We start from the raw sequence: 21,422 nt of genomic DNA on the forward strand, positions 1-21,422 counted from the left end.
TTTGGTTTCTATGGAAGCCGCCCAGAGTGGCTGGGGAAACCCAGCCAGATGGGCGGGGTACAAATAATAAATTATTATTATTATTATTATTATTATTATTATTATTATTATTCAGAAGTACTTTCCTTTTTGTTTTTGGGCTGAATGCCTAGTGACAGAAATGCCTTAACAGAGAAGGTCCCTTCCACCATTGATGTAAAGTGATGACAAACACAAGTAACTCTTCTCACCAGAGAGGTCAAAGAAGATGCAGCTTCAAGTGGTGCAGCTTGAAGAGCAAAGATAAAGGCTGCTGGTGCAGAATTCAGCAGCCAGGTTGCTCACCAGAGCATGGGTGCAATCCTGCTCCTCTCCCATGTGTGGGCTCTGTGCTTTTGGAAGCCCAATCCCCACAAGGCTATATGAATTTGACTTCAGCAATTTCAACGACTCAGGCGTTCAATTTAAAGCCCAGAAAGAAAGAAGAAATCTAAAGACTAGATTAGAAAGAGACAATCCAATAGGCAGGTGTTATTGTCCAGAGGGTATCTCTGGAGTGCTAAACTGGAAGGAAAAATGGATGGGGTCACCACCGCTAATCATTCTACAGCCTGCCTGCCTGCACGGATGCCTCGCCGCAGAAGAAATTTGACCGCCCAATTGCCACAGCCAAAGCAAATCGTCAGCAAGCCTTGATTCAGCAACCAACCACATGAACAATCACAGCTGCCAATCTCCTGATGGCTGCTGCCACAAATCACCAGTCCCCCCTCTGCTATCTTTCCCCACAGAAAGAGGGGGAAGTCACATTTCACAATGTTAAATGGATTGTAAAACTAATGATATGTATAAATTTGAAATGTATAAATAAAAAACTTTTTAAAAATAAAAAATGGAAGGAAAAATGGAGATAGTACAACAGTTTGCACAACACGTGCTCATTTTGAATTCAGCCACTTTTCAAATAAAAATAGAATAAAACCGTCTCCCACTTGTGATGATATAGCCTGACCCTGTCTGCCATTGGAATGAATAAGGTTCAGCACAGACTGTGGACTAGGGTCACTGAGTCATCACATCTGACATTGTAAAAACCCTCTTTGAAAGTATCCTTAACGCTTATCCTTCATATAGTATCCAAAATGTCTTCAAAACAGAAAGCAAACAATCGCTGCTTTTTGTTTTTAAATCTGCAAATCTGCCATGGAAAAAAGCAAAGCACATCACAACAGCACATGATTCTAAAAGGCTGAAACTGGTTATAACATAGGAGATCTGGAATCCGATCTCCCAACTTATTAAAAATGAATGTTAAAGCAGATGCAGGAAGCTTTGGCGTTGATCACAGAAGTGGAGCTGGGGGCAGGGTGGGCAAGTTAACGCTTCCCTTCATGTAGTTTTCTTGGTCTAAACACCCCCCCCCCAAGCTGTCATTAAGCTAGCAGCAGGGGGGAAATTACAGGTATCTTTTATGTTCACATTTTTTCCACACCGGTGCCAACAGAAGCTTCAGAGGGAAATTTAGATTGGGATAACCCGCAGGGAAAGTCTGATCGCAGATGTCCAATATCATCCCCAAACTCACCACGATTTAGAAACAACTGGACGTAGATTATGCTTGTTCCTATGACAATTCACAGATAGCATGTATTGTAGTAAAACTGCAAAAGTAGTGCAGTGGTGCCTTGGTTCTCAAACAACTTGGAACCCAAACACTGCAAACCTGGAAGTAAGTGTTCTGGTTTGCGAACTTTATTCGGAAGCCGAACGTGCTCAGTTTCGAGTGGCACACTTCCGTTTTGAGCACCACGCTTCCGATTTGAGTGTTACGCTTCCAATTTGAGTGCAAGGCTTCCATTTTGAGTGTTACACTGAGATCTGTCTGTTTTTGCTATTTATTTTGTTTTGTTTTTTGCTTTGTTTTTGTGACTGTGTAGACCCAGTTCAGCTACTGACTGATGGATTGATTGTGTGACTGCAGTACATTGTCTATTGCTTTTATTTTACAGATCCATGGTCTTGTTAGATAGTAAAATTCATGTTAAATTTCTGTTTTAGGGGTTGTTTTTAAAAGTCTGGAATGGATTAATCCATTTTGCATTACTTTCTATGGGAAAGCACGCCTTGGTTTTGGAACGCTTTGGTTTTGAAACGGACTTCCAGAATGGATTAAGTTTGAGAACCAAGGTACCACTGTAACTATAAAAAAAACCCCTATAAGAGATATTTTGCCCAAGGTGAAAAGCACTGTCTAGATCAATCTGCGGGTTTTGTCAACCATCTAAGCCGGGGGTTGGCAACGTGTGACCCGTGGGCCAGATCCGGCCCACCAGCTGCCCCTGAACCAAGCCGCCAGCTGGTCAAGTCCTCCACGCACTGCGCTAAACTGGCACAGTGTGGTGCGGGGACTCACCAAGCAGTGACAGAAATCGCGTCTGCACACGCACAGATACCGGAAATCGCTTCTGCGCATGCGCGATTTCCGGCAACGCAGACATGTGCAGACGTGATTTCCGGCGTCACACTGTGCCAGTCCAGCCCACGGATGATCTCCGCGCGAGTGATCCAGCCCATGGCCGGTAAGCCTTGCCGACCCCTGATCTAAGACCTTAAAGGCATTTTGTGCAAACGCAAATCAAGGAAAAAGAAGAATTTGGGTGCTGGGAGGGTGCCTTACTCTTTGCATCCCACAAGATGTCCTGCTCTGGAGGGGAAGAAAACAGGATGTAGAGTCTGACTGTATCAATTCCATACTTCTGGACCATTTCTTCAGGCTCAATACCATTGTGCTTGGATTTACTCATTTTTTCCCACATCACTTGTAACTTCTCTTTGGTTTTTATGTGAACAGGTTCAGGACCTAAACACAAAACAACACAGAAAAAAACAACTGCTTTTGCTCTACATGTTTAAAGAAGAACTGGTTGCTTTCAATCCCTTCTCACACAATTATAATACACAATTGGATTGCTGCAACATGTTTTATGTGGGGCTGCCTCTGAAGACAGTTTTTAAACTTCAGGTGGTACAGAATTTGGTGGCCAGGTTGTTCTCAAAGGCAGGACAATCTGAGGATATAGTCCTGGCCCGACTGCATTGGTCGCACTGGCTGCCAATTAGTTTCCAGGCTCAATTCAAAATGCTGGCTTTGACCTATTAATTCTCAAAGGCACCAGGGCTCCCTGTTTGTGGAATGGTCTCCCCAGGGTTAGCTCTCCCTGATCCAAAGCAATTGTCTTCTAGGGACCAAGAAGAGCAACATCCTTTAAACATCCTGGTGAATGTCCTTCACAAAACAACGCTTTTATGTAAGTCAGTGCTTCGGATGTTAGAAGGAAGTACAGTGGTGCCTCACAAGACGAAATTAATCCGTCCCGTGAGGCTCTTCGTATAGCGGATTTTTCGTCTTGCGAAGCAAGCCCATTGACAGCTTAGCGGATTAGCGCTATTAGCGGTTTAGCGGCTTTTAGCGATCAGCTGTTAAGCGGCTTATCAGTGGATCAGCTGATAAGCGGCTTAGGAAAAGGGGGGGGGGGAACCCGCAGGAACTCGCAAGAAATTTTCGTCTTGCGAAACAAGCCCATAGGGAAATTCGTTTTGCGAAGTGCCTCCAAAACGGAAAACCCTTTCGTCTAGCGGGTTTTCCGTCTTGCGGGGCACCACTGTAGCAGGGAGTGGAAGAGCAAATGAGTTTCTATTCCACTTATCACGCTTCCGGTTCAATGCATGAACACTCCAAATAATTTAAATCTGCTTCATCCGTACGTAAAATATAGGAACACTCCTGCACAGACATCAGACCAAAACATGCAGTACTCTTTTCCAGATAAACATATAAAATGCTATTCAGCTATCCACAATCATCTACCGAGAATACCTTGCTGGATATATGAAAGCCTTGCTATTCCACTGACCAAAACAGCATCATATATAGTCAACTCAGTTCTAGCATCAGTGTGTGCAGTCTATTTCTTCCCTTAATATGATTACAGCAAGATTTGGGAAGCTAGAGAAAGCCTTGTCCACATAAATATTGTGGAAAATTGTTCAGAGGTTTTAATGGACTAGATGGGGGGGGGTCCTGTGATCTCACTGAGGGAAACCCAGCATAGTAAGATCAAATATTGTTTTTTGAGCCATGGTACCACCACTATAGGGACGCAGGTGGCGCTGTGGGTTAAACCACAGAGCCTAAAACTTGCCGATCAGAAGGTCGGTGGTTTGAATCCCTGTGACGGGGTGAGCTCCCATTGCTCGGTCCCTGCTCCTGCCAACCTAGCAGTTCAAAAGCACGTCAAAGTGCAAGTAGATAAATAGGTACCGCTCTGGCGGGAAGGTAAACGGCGTTTCCGTGCATTGCTCTGGTTCGCCAGAAGCAGCTTAGTTATGCTGGCCACATGACCCGGAAGCTGTACGCCAGCTCCCTCGGCCAGTAAAGCGAGATGAGCGCCGCAACCCCAGAGTCGGTCACAACTGGACCTAATGGTCAGGGGTCCCTTTACCTTTACCTTTAACCACCACTATAATTGATAGAACCAGCTACCTATTGTTGCCAAGTTCTATGTACTCTGCCAAATAATGATCTTTCCCAAAAGTGGTCATTTGATTTTTAGGATATAGTTAGAGGAATGCAATGCCCGTAACAGACTCACTTACCAGTAAGATCAATTTCTTCTCTCTTCAAATACTGCCCAGTTGTCGCTAGCCTGAAAGTCCGATTCTTGACAATACCTTGAACTAAGAGTTTATGAAAAGGCTCTCTGAGGACAAATAAAAATAATTCTGCTGAAAATAACAGTCGAAACATACTTTCAACATACTGTATACATGTAAGTTTTGGTGATGGAACATCAGGCTGAATACTTCAGGAGCAGAGATCTTGAGCCACCCTGAAATTTGCACCCATCTTCAAAAAGCTGGCCTCACTCTATTTTTGTTCTCTGTGTGTCAACCAAAGGGAGCATGGCATTCAAATGGCTTGGGACCACTTCCCCGCCCCAAGAAAACCTGCATGGACCCTCCTTTGGGTTCCCTGCCTCTGGAGGAGAGGCAGTTAGTGACTGAAGATCAAGCTTCCTTGGTGGTCGCTCCCCAAATTTGGAATATCCTCCCTATGGAAAACTGCCTGGTACCAAGCACAATGACTTTGGGGGCAAGGAGAAGCCCTTTTAATTTGCACAGCCTTTCCCATCTTCTGTCTGCCTCTGAATATCAACTGCTGAAGATTATGAATGGGAAAGGGCTCCTGCCCTGATCGCAGCCTTCCTATAGGCATTTGGCTGGCCACTGTGTGAGCAGAACACTCAGCTAGAGGTAGGTCTTTGGTCTGATCCAACAAGGCTATTCTTATGTTTTAGTACTGTGTTTTAACCACTGTAATACTGGCTCTGTTATAAATTTGATTTTGTATTGCTGTTGCTTTAATATGCTTCAGCGTATTTAGAAAACTTTTGTGACCTGCTCCAAGAGTCTCCCCAAGCAGCTCACAACCTGTTTGTAAATACATATAAATTCATGTTCTAAATGAATGAGAGAACACATAGCTGTCTAGATGAAAAAAGGTAGGAGCTGTTGCAAGGGCCAAGGGACAGCAATTCAAAAGCCAGATTCCCAAAGAATCAGTCTGGTTTCTACCAGGGAACTCACAGAATCATAAAAATGCAGAGTTGGAACCCCCATCCAGGACAGATGGACATTCAACCTCTGCTTAAAAACCTCCAAGGAAGGAAGAGGCCACCACTTCCCGAGGGAGTTCATTCCACTTTTGAACAGCTCTGTCATAATGTTCTTCCTGATGTTTAGTCGGAATCTCCTTTCTTGTAACTTGAATCCACTGGTTTGGGTCCTACCCTCCAGAGCAGGAGAAAACAAGCTTGCTTCATCTTCCACGTGACAGCCCTTCAGATATTTGAAGATGGCTGTCATATCTGGAAGGACAGATCCTGAAGCTGAGGCTCCAATACTCTGGCCACCTCATGAGAAGAGAAGACTCCCTGGAAAAGACTCTGATGTTGGGAAAGATGGAGGGCACAAGGAGAAGGGGACGACAGAGGACGAGATGGTTAGACAGTGTTCTCGAAGCTACCAGCATGAGTTTGACCAAACTGCGGGAGGCAGTGGAAGATAGAGGAGTGTCTGGCGTCCTCTGGTCCATGGGGTCACGAAGAGTTGGACACAACTAAACGACTAAACAACAACAATCATATCTCCTTCTCAGTCTTCTCTTTTCCAGGCTATACATGCCCAGCTCCCTCAACCGTTCCTCATAAGGCTTGGTTTCCAGACCCTTGATCATCTTGGTTGCCCTCCTCTCCACACGTTCCAGCTTGTCAATATCCTTCTTGACTTGTGCCCAGAACTAGACACAGCATTCCAGATGTGGTCTGCTTAAGGACAGCAGCTCACCCATTGCAAAGGTTCCTCTCCACTAAAAATGCGTTTGTCTGAAACGGCCACACTTTACCATACATGGGAAAGGCAACTTAAGAAAAGCATTGGGGGGGGGAGGAAATGGGCAAGTCTCCTGGTCAGAGGTAATTTTTCAGGGAACGTTTATGTTTGATGACATAGTGTTAATTCACAAAAGTTCCCTTGTTGATACAAGATGAGATTTCGGCTCATGTTTGTTTGCAGGGGCAGATGCTGGTTAGAAGCACAAAATATTTTACCATGTATGGGAGTAACAAAAAAAAAAAAAAAAAAAAGAAAGCAGATCTTTTTTGTATGGGAGATTTGGGAGGGAGAAACAGAAGGAACATGTGCCTAAGAAGAGCCTGCAAAAATCTGAAAAGCAAGCAGTGCTTAGTCACAATGAACTCTACCTTCTACAACATCTATCCTAAATTTATTGCTCAGTTATTCACCAACAGTAACAGCACCCTCTCATGGCCACATGTAGAAGCACAAACTAGCTGCTTTTGTAGATCACATACTGGGAAGAGCTTGCTTCCAGTTTTATTCTGAGATATTATCCATACTGTAGTGCAATGTACGATTCCATTATTTCTTTAAGCAGTCATTCTTGGACCTCTATCTATCTATCTATCTATCTATCTATCTATCTATCTATTCCCCAGTTCATAGTGCTCTGCTACTCCACACGCTCCTGGCCTCCTTCTTCTATTGCCAAAATCACCTCAATTAAAATAGCTTCACTGCAACAATGACTGGGCCTCAGGCAAAGTCCGCCCCATTGTGTAGGATATGAATTGAAAAATACTCCGGGGAGGGGGAAAGGAAGGACCAAAAAGTACGTCTCATTATTTTTTAAAGAGAAACAGAAAACACCCCAATTCAGAATCAGTCACATGATACAGACCTGGTAACATGATTGCAATAAGGAAGAAAGCATTACAGGTGGCAACGATTTCAGGAGCATCCAACTGACATGTGATCGCTGATGCGCAGGTGCTTTTGGACCCGGAAGAAGGCAGAACAGAGGGTGTAGGGGCATAATGGGGTGAGGAAGCCTATAAGGCTCCACCGATGCACGTGGGGACCAGGAACAGAACCCCTGCGTGAGTGCTCTCTGCCAGTACTTACCGTATTTTTCGCTCTATAACACGCACCAGACCATAAGACGCACGTAGTTTTTAGAGGAGGAAAACAAGAAAAAAAAATTCTAAACGAAATAGTGGATTTATGATTTTTGTGGTTCATGCTGTGGCCACAGACATGTGATCTGACAGTGAGTTTGGAGTAGCCCAATGCAAAAATCCTGAGGATCCATGTGGATCCATGCTTTGTAACCACGGAGGAGGGAAGGAAGGGGAACCATGGATCCTCTGCTCATGACTGCAGCAGATCCCCCCCGCCACCCGCAGGCATTCGCTCCATAACACGCACAGACATTTCCCCTTACTTTCTAGGAGGAAAAAAGTGAGTGTTATGGGACAAAAAATACGGTACATATTTTTTCCAAAAAACCCTTTAAAATAGGTGAAAACCTGCTCCGTGGCAGTATCTGAGGATGGGAGGCAATTACAGACACTAGCTATGGGGTCTTGGAACAGTTACACTGAGATGCATGTTTCTTTTCTCCAGTAATCCTGAAAGTGCTGTTGGGAGCTAACTGGTTTTTGTTGCCGTTATTTTGCAGGTGCTGTCTGAAGCCGTATAAAGGTAAAGGTACCCCTGACCATTAGGACCAGTAGTGGACGACTCTGGGGTTGCGGTGCTCATCTCGCTTTATTGGCCAAGGGAGCCAGCGTACAGCTTCCAGGTCATGTAGCCAGCATGACTAAGCCGCTTCTGGCGAACCAGAGCAGCACACGGAAATGCCGTTTACCTTCCCGCCGGAGCGGTACCTATTTATCTACTTGCACTTTGACGTGCTTTTGAACTGCTAGGTTGGCAGGAGCAGGGACCGAGCAATGGGAGCTCATCCTGCTGCGGGGATTCGAACCGCCGACCTTCTGATCGACAAGTCCTAGGCTCTGTGGTTTAACCCACAGCACCATCCGCGTCCCCTGAAGCCCTATAGAAATCTGCAAAACCAGTTTGACTAGAGACTACTGCAATACCGAAAAATGGGTACTGGCAGCTCTGTAATACTACTACCATCAGTTCTCAGAAAATCTACCAGGTGTACAAAGCCTAAATACAATGAGAAGTGTTGTATACAAGTGCCCTTGCTTCCCCTGCAAGCTTTTATTACACTTAAGCCTGCCACTGTTCTCGCACTTACCTGTGTTTAGTCATCTTCTGATTATGGCAAAAATGGCTGAAGAATCTGGCATAGTATAAATGCATAACTGCATGCTCCTTTCCTCCAATGTACAGGTCGACAGGCATCCAGTGATCTGCCAAGTCTTTATGAAAAGGTCTAATAGAGAAAACAACCAATGCGTAATGAGAAGAAGCATAGCTGACCAAGGAAAGTTAGAATGATTCCAATTAGTAAGAATCAATACAAATGGATTTGACTGGCTTACAGGAGCAAACATTTGGATGCTACCAGCAGGGGGCAACATGACTTCATTATATTAAAACAAAATCCATCCTAAAGATTCAGTGGCTGTAGTAATCCAAACAACACTTCATGATAAAATCAAATCTTCGTATTGCTTAGGTGCAATTGAATGACAGCAAAGGGTATCAGATAGCTCTGTTTTTTTAAGTTTTTATTTATACTTTCCAAGTTTACACATTTCATTACTTTTACAATCAATTTAACATTTCAAAATTTGACTTTCTTCCCCCTCTTTCTGTGGTTCCTTAATTATTATTTTTTTAGTATCTTCTGCATATCCAGATTCATTTAACTTGCTCATTTAATTATCTACTGTAAATATATACTCTTGTGAAACTGCAGGTTATTACAATGATCCTGCTAATGTTTTTATCTGTTTACAATCTGTTGGGGTTATTCAGGTTTGTATATCCGACCAACAAGAGGTTTACAATCAGTGAGGTCACGTAGGAATACCTTTATGTGCTTAAAACTACAAAGCTGTTGTAATGTAAAAGTTCTACTCTGAATGAAACAAACACAACTGTTTAAACAGTAGACGTGTGATAAACCCTCTAAACAGGTTAACTCTAGACTTAACTGAATGGACTCTGATTCCTGCTCTTAACATTCCTGCAGGTGTACAGTGAGATAGCTATGACTCTAAAATCCATCCCCAAAACAAGGCGTTGATTTTTAAATGGATAGTGTAATTTGAAAGTTTTAGGGCTGCACGCGCACCAACTCCAATCTGACCCATGATGAAATCAATCTGTGGAGGGAGCCAATGTTTAACTAGGATTACTCTGGTCTGCCATTTTGATTCAAAATGGTGCCTAGTGTCCAAACATAGACAACGTTTGGTGATGATACCTCAAGAGGCAGCTGAACCTATGGCAAAAAACTGGCAAAATCATATTTCGGTTGACCATCTTGATTCAAAATAGGGGCCGGTGTCCCAACACGGAAGAAAAATGCTGCCCCACCTTGGGAACCCTCATGCCAAATTTGGCAACGATAACTTGAGAGACATTCCAAACCTATGAACAGACAGACAGGAAGAAAAAACACTTGCAAAAATATACAGATGATGAGCTCTTTAGATCCTGGGAGGTTTTGACAAGAAGGTGGTTTCAAATACACTGCATTCTGAGGTGGTGAGAGGACTGCACCATGTCAGAAGATGAGCTAAGTGGTGCAATTTAAAAACAACCAACAGGCTAACTCCTTTGTATACTGGGGAAAGGGCACCACTGGCAGAACAAAAACAGACCCCTCATAGCAATCATCTTTTTATTGTGTTCAGTATGAACTTAAGGATTATCTACAGGAGAGCCTTGCCACTCCTTCCAAGTTGAGCTATGAATAACGGGACCAGTTTATAAGATTACATACCAGCCTGCTTGAATGCAGGCTGCCTAAATTACTTACCTCTCAGAATTATGAGGATCAGTGTACCTTAAGTAATACCAAGCTGAATCAACAAATGTATCCATGGTGTCCGTTTCCCTTTTTGCAGGCTGCTTGCACCTGAGGAACACAAATTATAATTATTAGGGTTCTGCAGAGATAAAAGCTAGCCATCTGGGGAGCTTTGTTTGCACGATTTTTTTTTATGATGTCCCTTATGAGACTGAAGCCGCATTAACAGCCAATTTGCAAGCTACAGATCTGCGATGCTCACTTGTTGTATAAGCCAAGCTTATAAGTGGGCATGCAAAGTCAGAGCTCACAGATCCCAGCAGAGGCGAGATCTACAAGTCTCTGCTTTGCAAATCTTATTAGAAGTGAGAAATCAGAAATGTGAATAAGCCAGTAACACCTTCTCTCTCTCTCTCTCTCTCTCTCTCTCTCTCTAAATTCTTGCATCTGATGAAATGAACTTAAAACTGGAAAAATGAAAAACCAAAATGGGTAGATTCATTCATTCCTACTGTCAAATCCAGCAACCCCCCGTTAATCTGAACGGATAGGAATTCAAATTGGTCCTAAATCTTACAACTTGCATGAATGAGTCATAAATGAACGAACCTTTCAAGAGTCAATTCAGTGATCTCTTATTCTTTCAAACTACTGTCAGCCCTCCAGATTTCCCAAGCACCAAGGTACTTTATGCCTTTTACCAGCATTACACTGTAGGATCCCCGAAACCTCAAAAGGAATAGCAGAAATCTATTCCTCTGAGAATGGGTGGATGCTTGCTCCCAGCTGAGTGTTCACTGAAGCCTTTTACAACAGTAAAACGTGGAACATAAATGCTATTACTCAAGATTTGCTATCATTTTATAAGGATATAAACTTGTGTGTAGATTTACAATACACCGATAATTAGTTTGGATCCGGATGAAGTATTTTAAGTCACACCAACAAACTTAGTCTGGTTTAAGCTCATTCAAAATACTGAGCAGATGGCTCTCTTTTTCCTTTAAGTCCCAGCTTATGTTTAGCCTGGTAAATTGGATAGACATATTCAAAAATCTAAAGGGCTGTCACATGGAGAATGGAGCAAGCTTGTTTTCTCCTGCTTTGGAGGGTAGGACCCAAATTAATGGCTTCCAAGAAAGGAGATTCCAACTAAACTTCAGAAAGAGCCTTCTGACAGTGTTTGACAGTGGAATAGACTCCCATGAGAAGTGGTGGTCTCTACTTCCTTGGAGATTTTAAAGCAGAAGTTGGATGGCCATCTGTCATGTATGATGCAGTTGAGAGTCCCACATTTCAGTGGGCTGGACTATATGACCCACGGAGTCCCTTTCAACTCTACAATTCTATGTTTCTTTGATTCCAAGATCCACTGGACTAAACAAGAGACTACTTGCACAGTTACAGAATTTTGGGCTTTATTGATTAATAAAATGCTGGGTGAGTGAGATAGTCATCTGTAGGCAGAGAAGAAAGCCAACATTTGATTCTTGTAGCTTTCAGATGGATGTGTAGCCAGGGCATAGTATCTTATATGTTTGTCTCTCCATTTGTATGAATCCTTTCTGGGCAATCCTCTTTCCCAAAAGCATGTGGGTTGAACATGGTTGCTAAAAGATTACATGTGTATGTGTGTGCGCACATGCACACACAAATACAAAAAACCAAGATGGAGGGTGGGGAATGACAAGTTTGAAGGCTTCACCATGTAAAAAGCAAGAAGTGCACAAAAACTAGTATGTCAACTTCATGTGATTCTTTTGTAGATAAGCATGGAGTGGTTAGAAAAGGCAGGTGCTCAAAGTAACTGCTCATTATTATCATCATCTCAAAATGGCCTAAGTTGAACGTGGCATTGAAATCAATTTCCAATTCTTAATCCCTAGACATTGCTGAACACAGGAATCACCAAGTGACACCTTTTCGTACATTTTAAAAAAGGAATTACAGTTGTACCTTGGAAGTCAAAGGGAATCCGTGTCCATTCGACTTCCCAAACGTTCGAAAACCAAAGCCTGGCTTCTGCTTGGCTGCAGGAAGCTCCTGCAGCCAATCGGAAGCCGCGGAATCCCTGTCGGACGTTCGGCTTCCAAAAATAGTTTGCAAACTGGAACAGTCACTTCCAGGTTTATGAAATTCGGGAGCCAAAACGTTCAGGAACTAAGCTGTTTGACTTCCAAGGTACGACTGTACTTCTGGCTCCATTCCAAAGTGAGACATTTATTAAGAGGAATTTCTTGGCTGAGATTTGCCTTTTGCAACAGCAACAAAATGGAATGAGTCTTTCTGAGTCACAGCACTGAGGTACCTCACTACCAAAAATAATCTATTCACTAGCTCTCGAATGTCCAGAGAAAGTGACAGGTTTACTGCTTCTATATTCTGAAGTGTGAATGACTTGAGATCACTTAACAACTCCAACAAGGCAGCCTAACAATAGAGAATTCATCATGTCAACTCTGCTGAGAGCAATGTTCCATTATACGCATGATGAGGAAACAGTCTCTCAAGGATACGGATAAATTCAGATCCTTTCCACCAAGCATTAGCCATCCACCAGACCCTGGAGAATACAGATCTAGTTTCCCTAATGAAAATATAATTCTGCAAATCTGAATTAGATTCTGTTGAACCAAGCAAACAAAAGGCTTAAATCTGGCCTGCATAAAACTCCTTTCTAATACAAATAGCTGCCTGACATAAACAACAAGAAGCTCAGATCTAAACCAAAAGCCGCGATCCTAGGTGACTTTACACTTTACCATTTTCCAGTAAAATAATCTTTTGGTACACAGAGCAGCAGATTCCTGATCCCTTTACTTGCAGCAAATAAAAACAAATGATACCCCTCCTTGCCCTCACACTTAAAAGAAGAAATACGTGAAGCAGCCCTGGCACCAGACTCATGCAAGAGAAGTGAACTAAGATCTCCCCATTTCCCAACGAAAAACAGCCCACAGAGCTTGCCTTAACTCCGTTTCCAATAGTAATACAGCTAACCTTGCTATAAAGAGGAAGACAACGCCTTCCCTCCAAAGAAAAACCCTGTTCCTCTAATGACTGAGCTCAGCAGTAAGAAGAAACAGACACACAGCCTTTTGCAGTTAAGATCTTTTTTCTGCATAAAAAGAACTGGTGAATAGAAAGAACCTGAGACTGCTCTCCACTTTCACAGAAGGCAATGCTTTGGGAAGTAATAGCACAAAGGTACACTGGGGTGAGATAGTCAGATTTGTAGGACATTAAGCTTTAGTTTTCTGTTCTCTCTCTTTTTTTTTTTTTAAAGAAAACCAGAAGCCACAGCATCAATCAAATGTTTAACCGTAATAATAAAAAAAAATGAAACAAAATTTACTCCTCTTCCAGCCAAATCACTGACCAGAAGCTGTAAAGAAAATGTGCACTCACCTCGGACACAAGCAGTTTACCCAGTGTGAAGCAGAAGCCAAAAGCGAGCCGCCCTTTCCGGTAAAGGATGTGACAATGGGCAATTGCACAGGTAAGTCTTTGTAAGGGACAGGAAGAGGACCGCAACTCTGGCAGTGGATGATTGGAATAGGCGTCCCCCAATAACGCTGCCGCGAGATCAGCCAATCTTTCAATTTACTGCTTGTTAAGTGTCCTCCTACTCCTTTATTTTTGGCTTGTTGAGTGATGGCATTTAACGCTTGTTGTCTACTCATACCTGTGAACTGTGAACGACAGATGTTGGTGTATTCCAATGTTCTCACTGCAACGGTAGTCACAGTAATGGTATATGTATATGTCCCACCACCCATAGTCAAGAGAATGGAATTCTATCCAAAGTCCTAATAGTCTCTCAAATTTTCTCCATTTTCATCTTCTGTTCGAGCCTCAGTTCCCGGCAGTCTAATGATCAGGCCACTCCTGGCAGCTGCTCTGTTGGATTTGGGCATGGTGGTCTGGTGTGCATTTTCAGGTGAATTTCCTGGAACAATTATTTTAATCTCCTAGAGCAAGGATCTCCAACCCCCAAGAGACTGCGATCTACTCCCACTATAAAAAACTGGCAGTGATCTACTATTGAGCTTTTTATTGGGGGGGGGGTGATCAGCTAAGATCAACCAGGGACACACAGCGATCGACTGGTAGATCACGATCGACCAGTTTGGACATGACTGCCCTAGAGCAATTGTTTCAATTTGTTTCTGGTCCTGCACTAAACAGGTTTTAAAAATAAAAGTACAGTAAGTCTCTGTTGGGCAAGTGGCTGAGAAGCGATACTATGAAGCTGTATTGCTTTGCAACTTAAAGAGATTGTTTTAAACATGTTTGTAAGTAAAGGTAAAGGGACCCCTGACCATTAGGTCCAGTCGTGGCCGACTCTGGGGTTGCGGCGCTCATCTCTCTTTACTGGCCGAGGGAGCTGGCATACAGCTTCCGGGTCATGTGGCCAGCACGACTAAGCCGCTTCTGGCGAACCAGAGCAGCGCACAGAAACGCCGTTTACCTTCCCGCCGGAGCGGTACCTATTTATCTACTTGCACTTTGACCTGCTTTGGAACTGCTAGGTTGGCAGGAGCAGGGACCGAGCAACGGGAGCTCACTCCGTCACGGGGATTCAAGCCGCTGACCTTCTGATCGGCAAGCCCTAGGCTCTGTGGTTTAACCCACAGCACCACCCACGTCCCAGCAAAACATTTTTGTACATAAGAAGAAACCTGGATTTTAGAAAAGTATTTTAGGATGCATGTGGCAGAAGTCCTGGTCCCATCTATGCAGCAGGAGAAAGTCTGCAAGACCAAGGCTTTGCTCAGGCTCATTCTAGCTCATACATGTAGTGCTAAAGCAGAGTTTAGTATTTTCATACTAATCACTATCTTCTATTAGTACATATCAGATGACTATGATAAAAGCCAGCAGTGGAAGCCGCCAGATCTGGCTCAGTTCTTTCTCTGGTGCCAACTAAATGAAGCAGAATCCATGCAGTGCCAGAACCTACGTTCCTACACCCTGCAGAGTTTGGAAGTGCATTAGCCTTTGTAAATCAAGAAAATCTTTAATAAAAAAAGAAAAGAAAAAAAAGGAAGTGCATTAGCCTGAAGGATTTAAACCAAACCATGTATGTCTGCATCTATATTAATTTCACACTTTCATTTTCTGTTTTGCACATTTTAATAATTGCCTAACATGTAAAAATCAAATACCTGGTTACATGTTTGTGTGTGAGTTTTAAGGTTGTCATTTGTTCCCATGGAGGAGTGGGGATGAGAAGGTTGAGACTCACAGGAGTACACTAACCTCTCTGGAGTTGATCAGTCTCTCTGAACCATCTGGCAGCGTTTCAATTACTTCCTCAAACGACAGACCCAAATTCCTAGCAACTTCAGCATCATCTGGTTTAATGCAAGGGATTCCTTGGAAGGGAAAATAAAATGAAAGCGTTTCTTAAACAGATTTCAAATAAGATTCACACCTTTGGGTTTTTTAAATGAAAATGCAATCAAATAGCTTTCTGATTCAGACTTCAGGCAGCATTGCTAACTACCGTATTTTCCCATGTAGAAGACTATGTTCCCCCCCAAAAGATAATGTCAAAAATTAGGGGGCGTCATATACACGGATAGTGCCAAGGGTGGACTGGTGATTTGTTGTTGCCACAAAAATAGGGGGCGTCTTATACATGAAAAATACAGTATATACTTCTTGCATATACTTTCAGCCTCTTCAACCTATGTTTCTCTATTCCTTTCAGCCTACAAATCAACCTTCCAAATCAAAATGTATCTAAACTGACTCCCAATTCCTCTTCCATTAGAACAATATTCTCTGCATTCAACTCTATAGCCCTTGGCCGATTCAATTCAATACATATTGATAAAATTAATTTGTCATTGACATCTTGGCTCTATATTTTCCAAGATGCAGCCTCTCTTTTCTCACCCTGGTTTCCATATTAGCCAGCACTGGAACTTTAAATTCCTGCAGCGAAATAAATCTCAACGCATTTATTTGCAAGGTTTTCTCTTACTGCAAAGCAAAGGCTAGATCTAAAGAAGCATGGTGACATTACTTCTGAGAGATGAAGGAAGGTGGGTTAGATGCATCTTTCTGACAGAGCAGCTCCCCATGCTGTATGGCAAATATGCTTTGGAAAATGAGGGGAGCTTCAAAGACATTTGTGATACTGCAGGGGGCAGTGAGATGTTTTTAAAAATGAAATAAAATCCAAAACCCACACCTCCTAGGGCAAAACACTTCTGTGAGTTTTTGGATCTCTGTCATCAAAATCAGAATTAATGTTGATGTTTGGGTACTGATTAATTTAATTCTATTACTTTACATTTTGAATATAACATTTTAATTCAAGGGGAGCTTGTGGCCATCCATATGTTAGGGGGCTCTTACTGTCATTAGCCTTGGAAATTGTGGCCAAAGCTCAAGGATGATATGAACCACAGTCCAGAAACATCTGGATTATCACAGGTTTCCCCACCCCTATTTTAACTAATGGCTCAAAGCTTCAAATTACATTCTTGTGTATGTCAAAAGCTGGAAAACAACAATAAATAGAGGGGAAAGGTTAACAAGTTTAGATGATTGTTGTTTAAAAATGGAAAAGCATTGTTTTACCATTTCACTGAAAAGAAATCAACTTGGAAGTTTATGAAATGAATTCAAGACACATACCAAGCTAATCTTTTATACAGGACACCAATTATATCAGGTGGACGGCATACACTATAAATCAGTGTTTCCCAAACGTGGCTCTCCAATTGTTGTTGGAATACAACTCCCATGATCCCTTGCCAGCAGGAACAGAAGTCAGGAATGATGGGAACTGTAGTCCAAAAACAGCTGGAGGCCCAAGTTTGGGTAATATTGCTCTGAATGATAAAAAAACATGTGTCTCAAGTACTTTGGGTTGCCCGACTGAAAGCTGGTGAACAGTCAGAACAACAGCCTTGCTCAATCAGACAAAAGGCTCTCTAGTCTAGCATCTCATTTCCCAGTGGCCAACTAGATTCGGCTGGGAAGCCCACCAGCAAGCCATGAGCACAATAGCCCTCTCAGTCTCCAGCAGGCGACATTTAGGGGCATGCCGAAACTCATTTTCCCCATGATAGCGTTATCTCCCATTTGTCTAATCCCTGTTAAAGGCATCCAAGTTGGTGGCTAATCTACATCTTGTGGTAGCAAATTCTAGAGCTGCAAACCTTCAAATCAGGAGCAGAAAAACAGGCAGAAGCAGCTGCATGGGAAATTTAAAGTATATGACTGTTTACCAGCTTTGACTCTGGCAACCCTAGCAGTGCTTAATACATCAACCTTTATTTTCCCTTCCATGGATGCTTCTAGAACCCAGATACAACCATTTTTACAGTTTCAGCTACGTAAGCCTTATTTGTTCAATATGTTTCCTGTACTCACCTATTTTAGTACCGACAGAGCCTTCAAATTCAGATTTGGCGGAAATGACTACAGGAATCTCTTGACTGGTGAGCAAGTTCAGAGCTGTCACTGAAGTAAGAGACTCTACAAAAAAAAAGCAAAGATCATAATAATAGGAACATTGTGCCAAGAGTGTTCACTTACTGCTAAGAGAGACTGCTGCTCTCTTGTGCTACTAAAAACCTAATGAAACAGCCCTTGAAGATCCGGTCTTAGTCTGCTAGAATCAATAGCAATAATTCTGAATTTAATTAGTTTCTGATGGAAACAAAGCTTCTTGCACTTTTGAAAGATTTCTCTCCCAATGTGAACCTCACGCTTCAATTATCCCACCCCCTGAAAAAACAATTACCATTCTCCAAGAATACATGAAATATTTGTGCAAGGAAATGATTATCTAAATAAAAGCAAAAACAAAAACAAAATGTAAAAGGCAGCATATATTTTGTCATTATACTGGAAAGCTTTCCCTCTTATGCCATTTTTGAAAGATTGTCTCTTTTTGTTTTGCCGAATTGTCTGCTGTTCTTTGGTTTAAAGAGATCTCATTCTATGTTCGATCACTAGCTGGCATTTGCAATTTCTCTCTCAATGAAATGCAATTCTGTGGTCTCTCACTAGGTGCTGCTATTCTATGCCCTTTTTACTTCTACGTGATAAAAGGGTACTGTACAATGCTCTATTCCAGCCAACAGGAGTGTGATGGCCATCTCCCAGTCTTCCTGGATCCAGTTGCCCTCTGGGGGGGGGGGGTGTACCCCTCTCCAAGCACAATTCAAAGTGTTGGTGCTGACTTTTAAAGCCCTAAATGACCTCAACCCAGTATACCTGAAGGAGCGTCTCCACCCCCACCGTCCAGCCCGGACACTGAGGTTCAGCTCCGAGGACCTTCTGGCGGTTCCCTCCCTGCAAGAAGTGAGGTTACAGGGAACCAGGCAGAGGGCCTTCTCGGTGGTGGCAGCCGTCCTGTGGAACGCCCTCCCATCAGATGTCAAGGAAACAAACAACTATCTGACTTTTAGAAGACATCTGAAGGCAGCCCTGTTTAGGGAAGTTTTTAATGTTTGATGTTTTATTGTGATTTTAATATTCTGTTGGGAGCTGCCCAGAGTGGCTGAGGAGTCGTGGCCAGATGGGCAGGGTTTAAGTAATGAATTTGTTGTTATTATTATTATTATTATTATTATTATTAATTGAGCCCACCCTTGCTGCCAAGAGATAAAGTGGACAAAAAAATACTCAGAAGTAAGATTCTCTTGTTCAGTTACTACTGATCATCTTGTTTAGACAAGCATGCACTCTAATATTTATTTATTTTTTTTAAAATAATATTTATTATTTTCCATACATAAACATAGAAGAAAAAACCCCAACAATAATGAAAAAAAAGAATGAAACGAAAAATGAAAAAAAGAAAAAAACATAAAACATAAAATACATCAAATCACCACATAAACCGAAACTTAATTAATTACTCAAAATCCATCTTGATAAACATATTACTTGACTTCCTCAAATCTCTTCCATCTGAGTTTCTTAGTAATTACATATAGCAGTTTCCAATATCATTATTTCCTAAAACAATATCGCAGTTATAATAGTATTTCCTAACTTTTCTTATCTTACATTTTCTCATTTATTTATTTAATCCCAATTTAATCCTAGTCCTAATTGATTCTTTCAAGTGATTACATATCTTTAATATTACAATATTTATTCAAATAGTCTTTAAATTTCTTCCGATCTTCTTAGCACTCTAATATTTATTATTCCTATTTTCTCTCTCTATTTCCTAATAGAGAGGAAGGTTGCAACCCCTTTCAGCCAAGGCCCAAGAACCACAATACGATAGCCAAAGCTGAATCTGGTCCAGCATGCCATTTCCCAACAGAGACTGGCCAGATGCTTCTGCGAAGCCCACAAGCAGAGCACAATGGCAACAGTCTTGGCTCCCCAGCAAGTGGTATTTGGTGGTATACTGCCTCTGCAAATGGAGGCTCTACTTTGCCAACAGTTGCCAATAAATTTCTCTTTCATGAACGTCTGCACCCCCCCCCCAAGGGATCTAAGCCAATAGTCAGCATCCTGTGACAGTGGATTAATTATGGGTTAAAAAGCACTTCCTTTCCTGTGTCCCCCAGCTATTCCTAATCAAGTTCACTGCATGGTCCAAAGTTCTAATATTATCATAGGCTGAAGAAGACTATGCCCACCCTCCCTCTTCTTTCTCCAATACAGTAGTGCATAATTTTATACACTTTTAAGAAGAAGAAGAAAAAAGAGTTTGGATTTGATATCCGCTTTATCACTCCCCTTCAGGAGTCTCAAAGCGGCTAACATTCTCCTTTCCCTTCCTCCCCCACAACAAACACTCTGTGAGGTGAGTGGGGCTGAGAGACTTCAAATAAGTGTGACTGGCCCAAGGTCACCCAGCAGCTGCATGTGGAGGAGCGGGGAATCGAACCCGGTTCACCAGATTACGAGTCCACCGCTCTTAACTACTACACCACACTGGCTCTCAGTGTCTTCTCTTTTAGCAAGTCTTTAAATGGGGAACAAAAACCTCACAGAGCTGGTGATCCAGCCCCCTAACTGTTCTGGCTGCTTACTCTTCATCTTTTCTAGCCTTACAATGTACTTTTCACGATGGGGCAACTGCAAGTGTGCACAGCATTTCAAATGCAGGGGCACCAATAATTCACACAAAGGCATTATTATACTAGCCATCTTATTTTCAAGCATTAAATTTGCATTTTTCGCTACTGCCACACACTGCCTCATTGTACACTGTAGGGTGCTGCAAATCTGAAGTCAGGGATTCTTGATTGTCAGACCTTACACTACGTGCCAATTTGCCAGAGGGGGCAAAAAGCCGCTAGCACGGTATCTGCTGCCCTTGGGCACCACCGAAGGAGCTACGTTCTTCAACAAATAAAACTTCAAATGGAGACTCCAGAATACAATTCCTGCATTAGAATTTGTCAAGAAGTGTGATTCCATTGAATTCAGACAATGGTCTCCTCTCCCATTGCAAGTGTTAATTAACAGAGCAAAACTAGGATGACCGTGTTGCTGTTTTGCTCCTGTTGCAAATGGTCATTATGCTCAGTTTATATATATTTCAGCTTTATACTGAATTGGCCCAGAACTGTATGTCTTGTATGTAACGGCCATTTGATTTTGCTGTTTGCAAAGTGTCAGGGAACTGCCATCAGAGCCAGAGGTAGAGGGAAGTCTCCAGAGGGATGCCGGAGAGGGTCCCAGTAGGGAGAGAGGCAGCCCATCTGCTGGGGAAGGAAAGCAGCATAACACCAGTGGAGAAGGGGGGCAGATGGGGGAATCGGAGAGGAGGCTCCAGGACTCCTCACCGGAGACCAGCGGGGAGAGCGCAGGTCCTCCGCTGCCCACACCCTCCTTGCGCAGAAGACCTCCACGCAGGGAGAGTAGGAGGAGACTTGCCATCAAAGAACTTCTTTGCTGGAAGAAGTTCAAGAAACGCCCACTGACGGATTCTGCCAGCAACTGAGACAGCCACGGATGAGAGGCTGTCCAGACAGAAAGGGTTCAACCAGGCAACCTAGCCAGGAGTGGCGGCAACTTACGCACGAGCAACCCCTAGAACCATTACACAAAGCTTTTCTCATGCATGCATGAATGT

The 21,422-nt window shown here is 42.7% G+C and overlaps 1 protein-coding gene across 1 annotated transcript in view; it reads right to left on the reverse strand.

Moving 5' to 3' along the window:
• The window catches only part of LARS2 (leucyl-tRNA synthetase 2, mitochondrial), a 71,038-nt gene that overhangs the window by 22,994 nt on the left and 26,622 nt on the right, over window positions 1–21,422 (reverse strand). The window contains exons 10-16 of the mRNA XM_081882005.1: window positions 17,744–17,848; window positions 15,614–15,729; window positions 13,760–14,043; window positions 10,361–10,459; window positions 8,666–8,803; window positions 4,636–4,739; window positions 2,657–2,839 (exon numbers count right to left, since the gene is read on the reverse strand). Of these exons, the coding sequence (XP_081738131.1) occupies window positions 2,657–2,839; window positions 4,636–4,739; window positions 8,666–8,803; window positions 10,361–10,459; window positions 13,760–14,043; window positions 15,614–15,729; window positions 17,744–17,848 (1,029 nt within the window). The remainder of the gene's footprint in view (window positions 1–2,656; window positions 2,840–4,635; window positions 4,740–8,665; window positions 8,804–10,360; window positions 10,460–13,759; window positions 14,044–15,613; window positions 15,730–17,743; window positions 17,849–21,422) is intronic.

Source organism: Podarcis erhardii (genome assembly GCF_964252035.2).
Source record: "Podarcis erhardii genome assembly, chromosome: 12".
Lineage (NCBI taxonomy): Eukaryota > Metazoa > Chordata > Lepidosauria > Squamata > Lacertidae > Podarcis > Podarcis erhardii.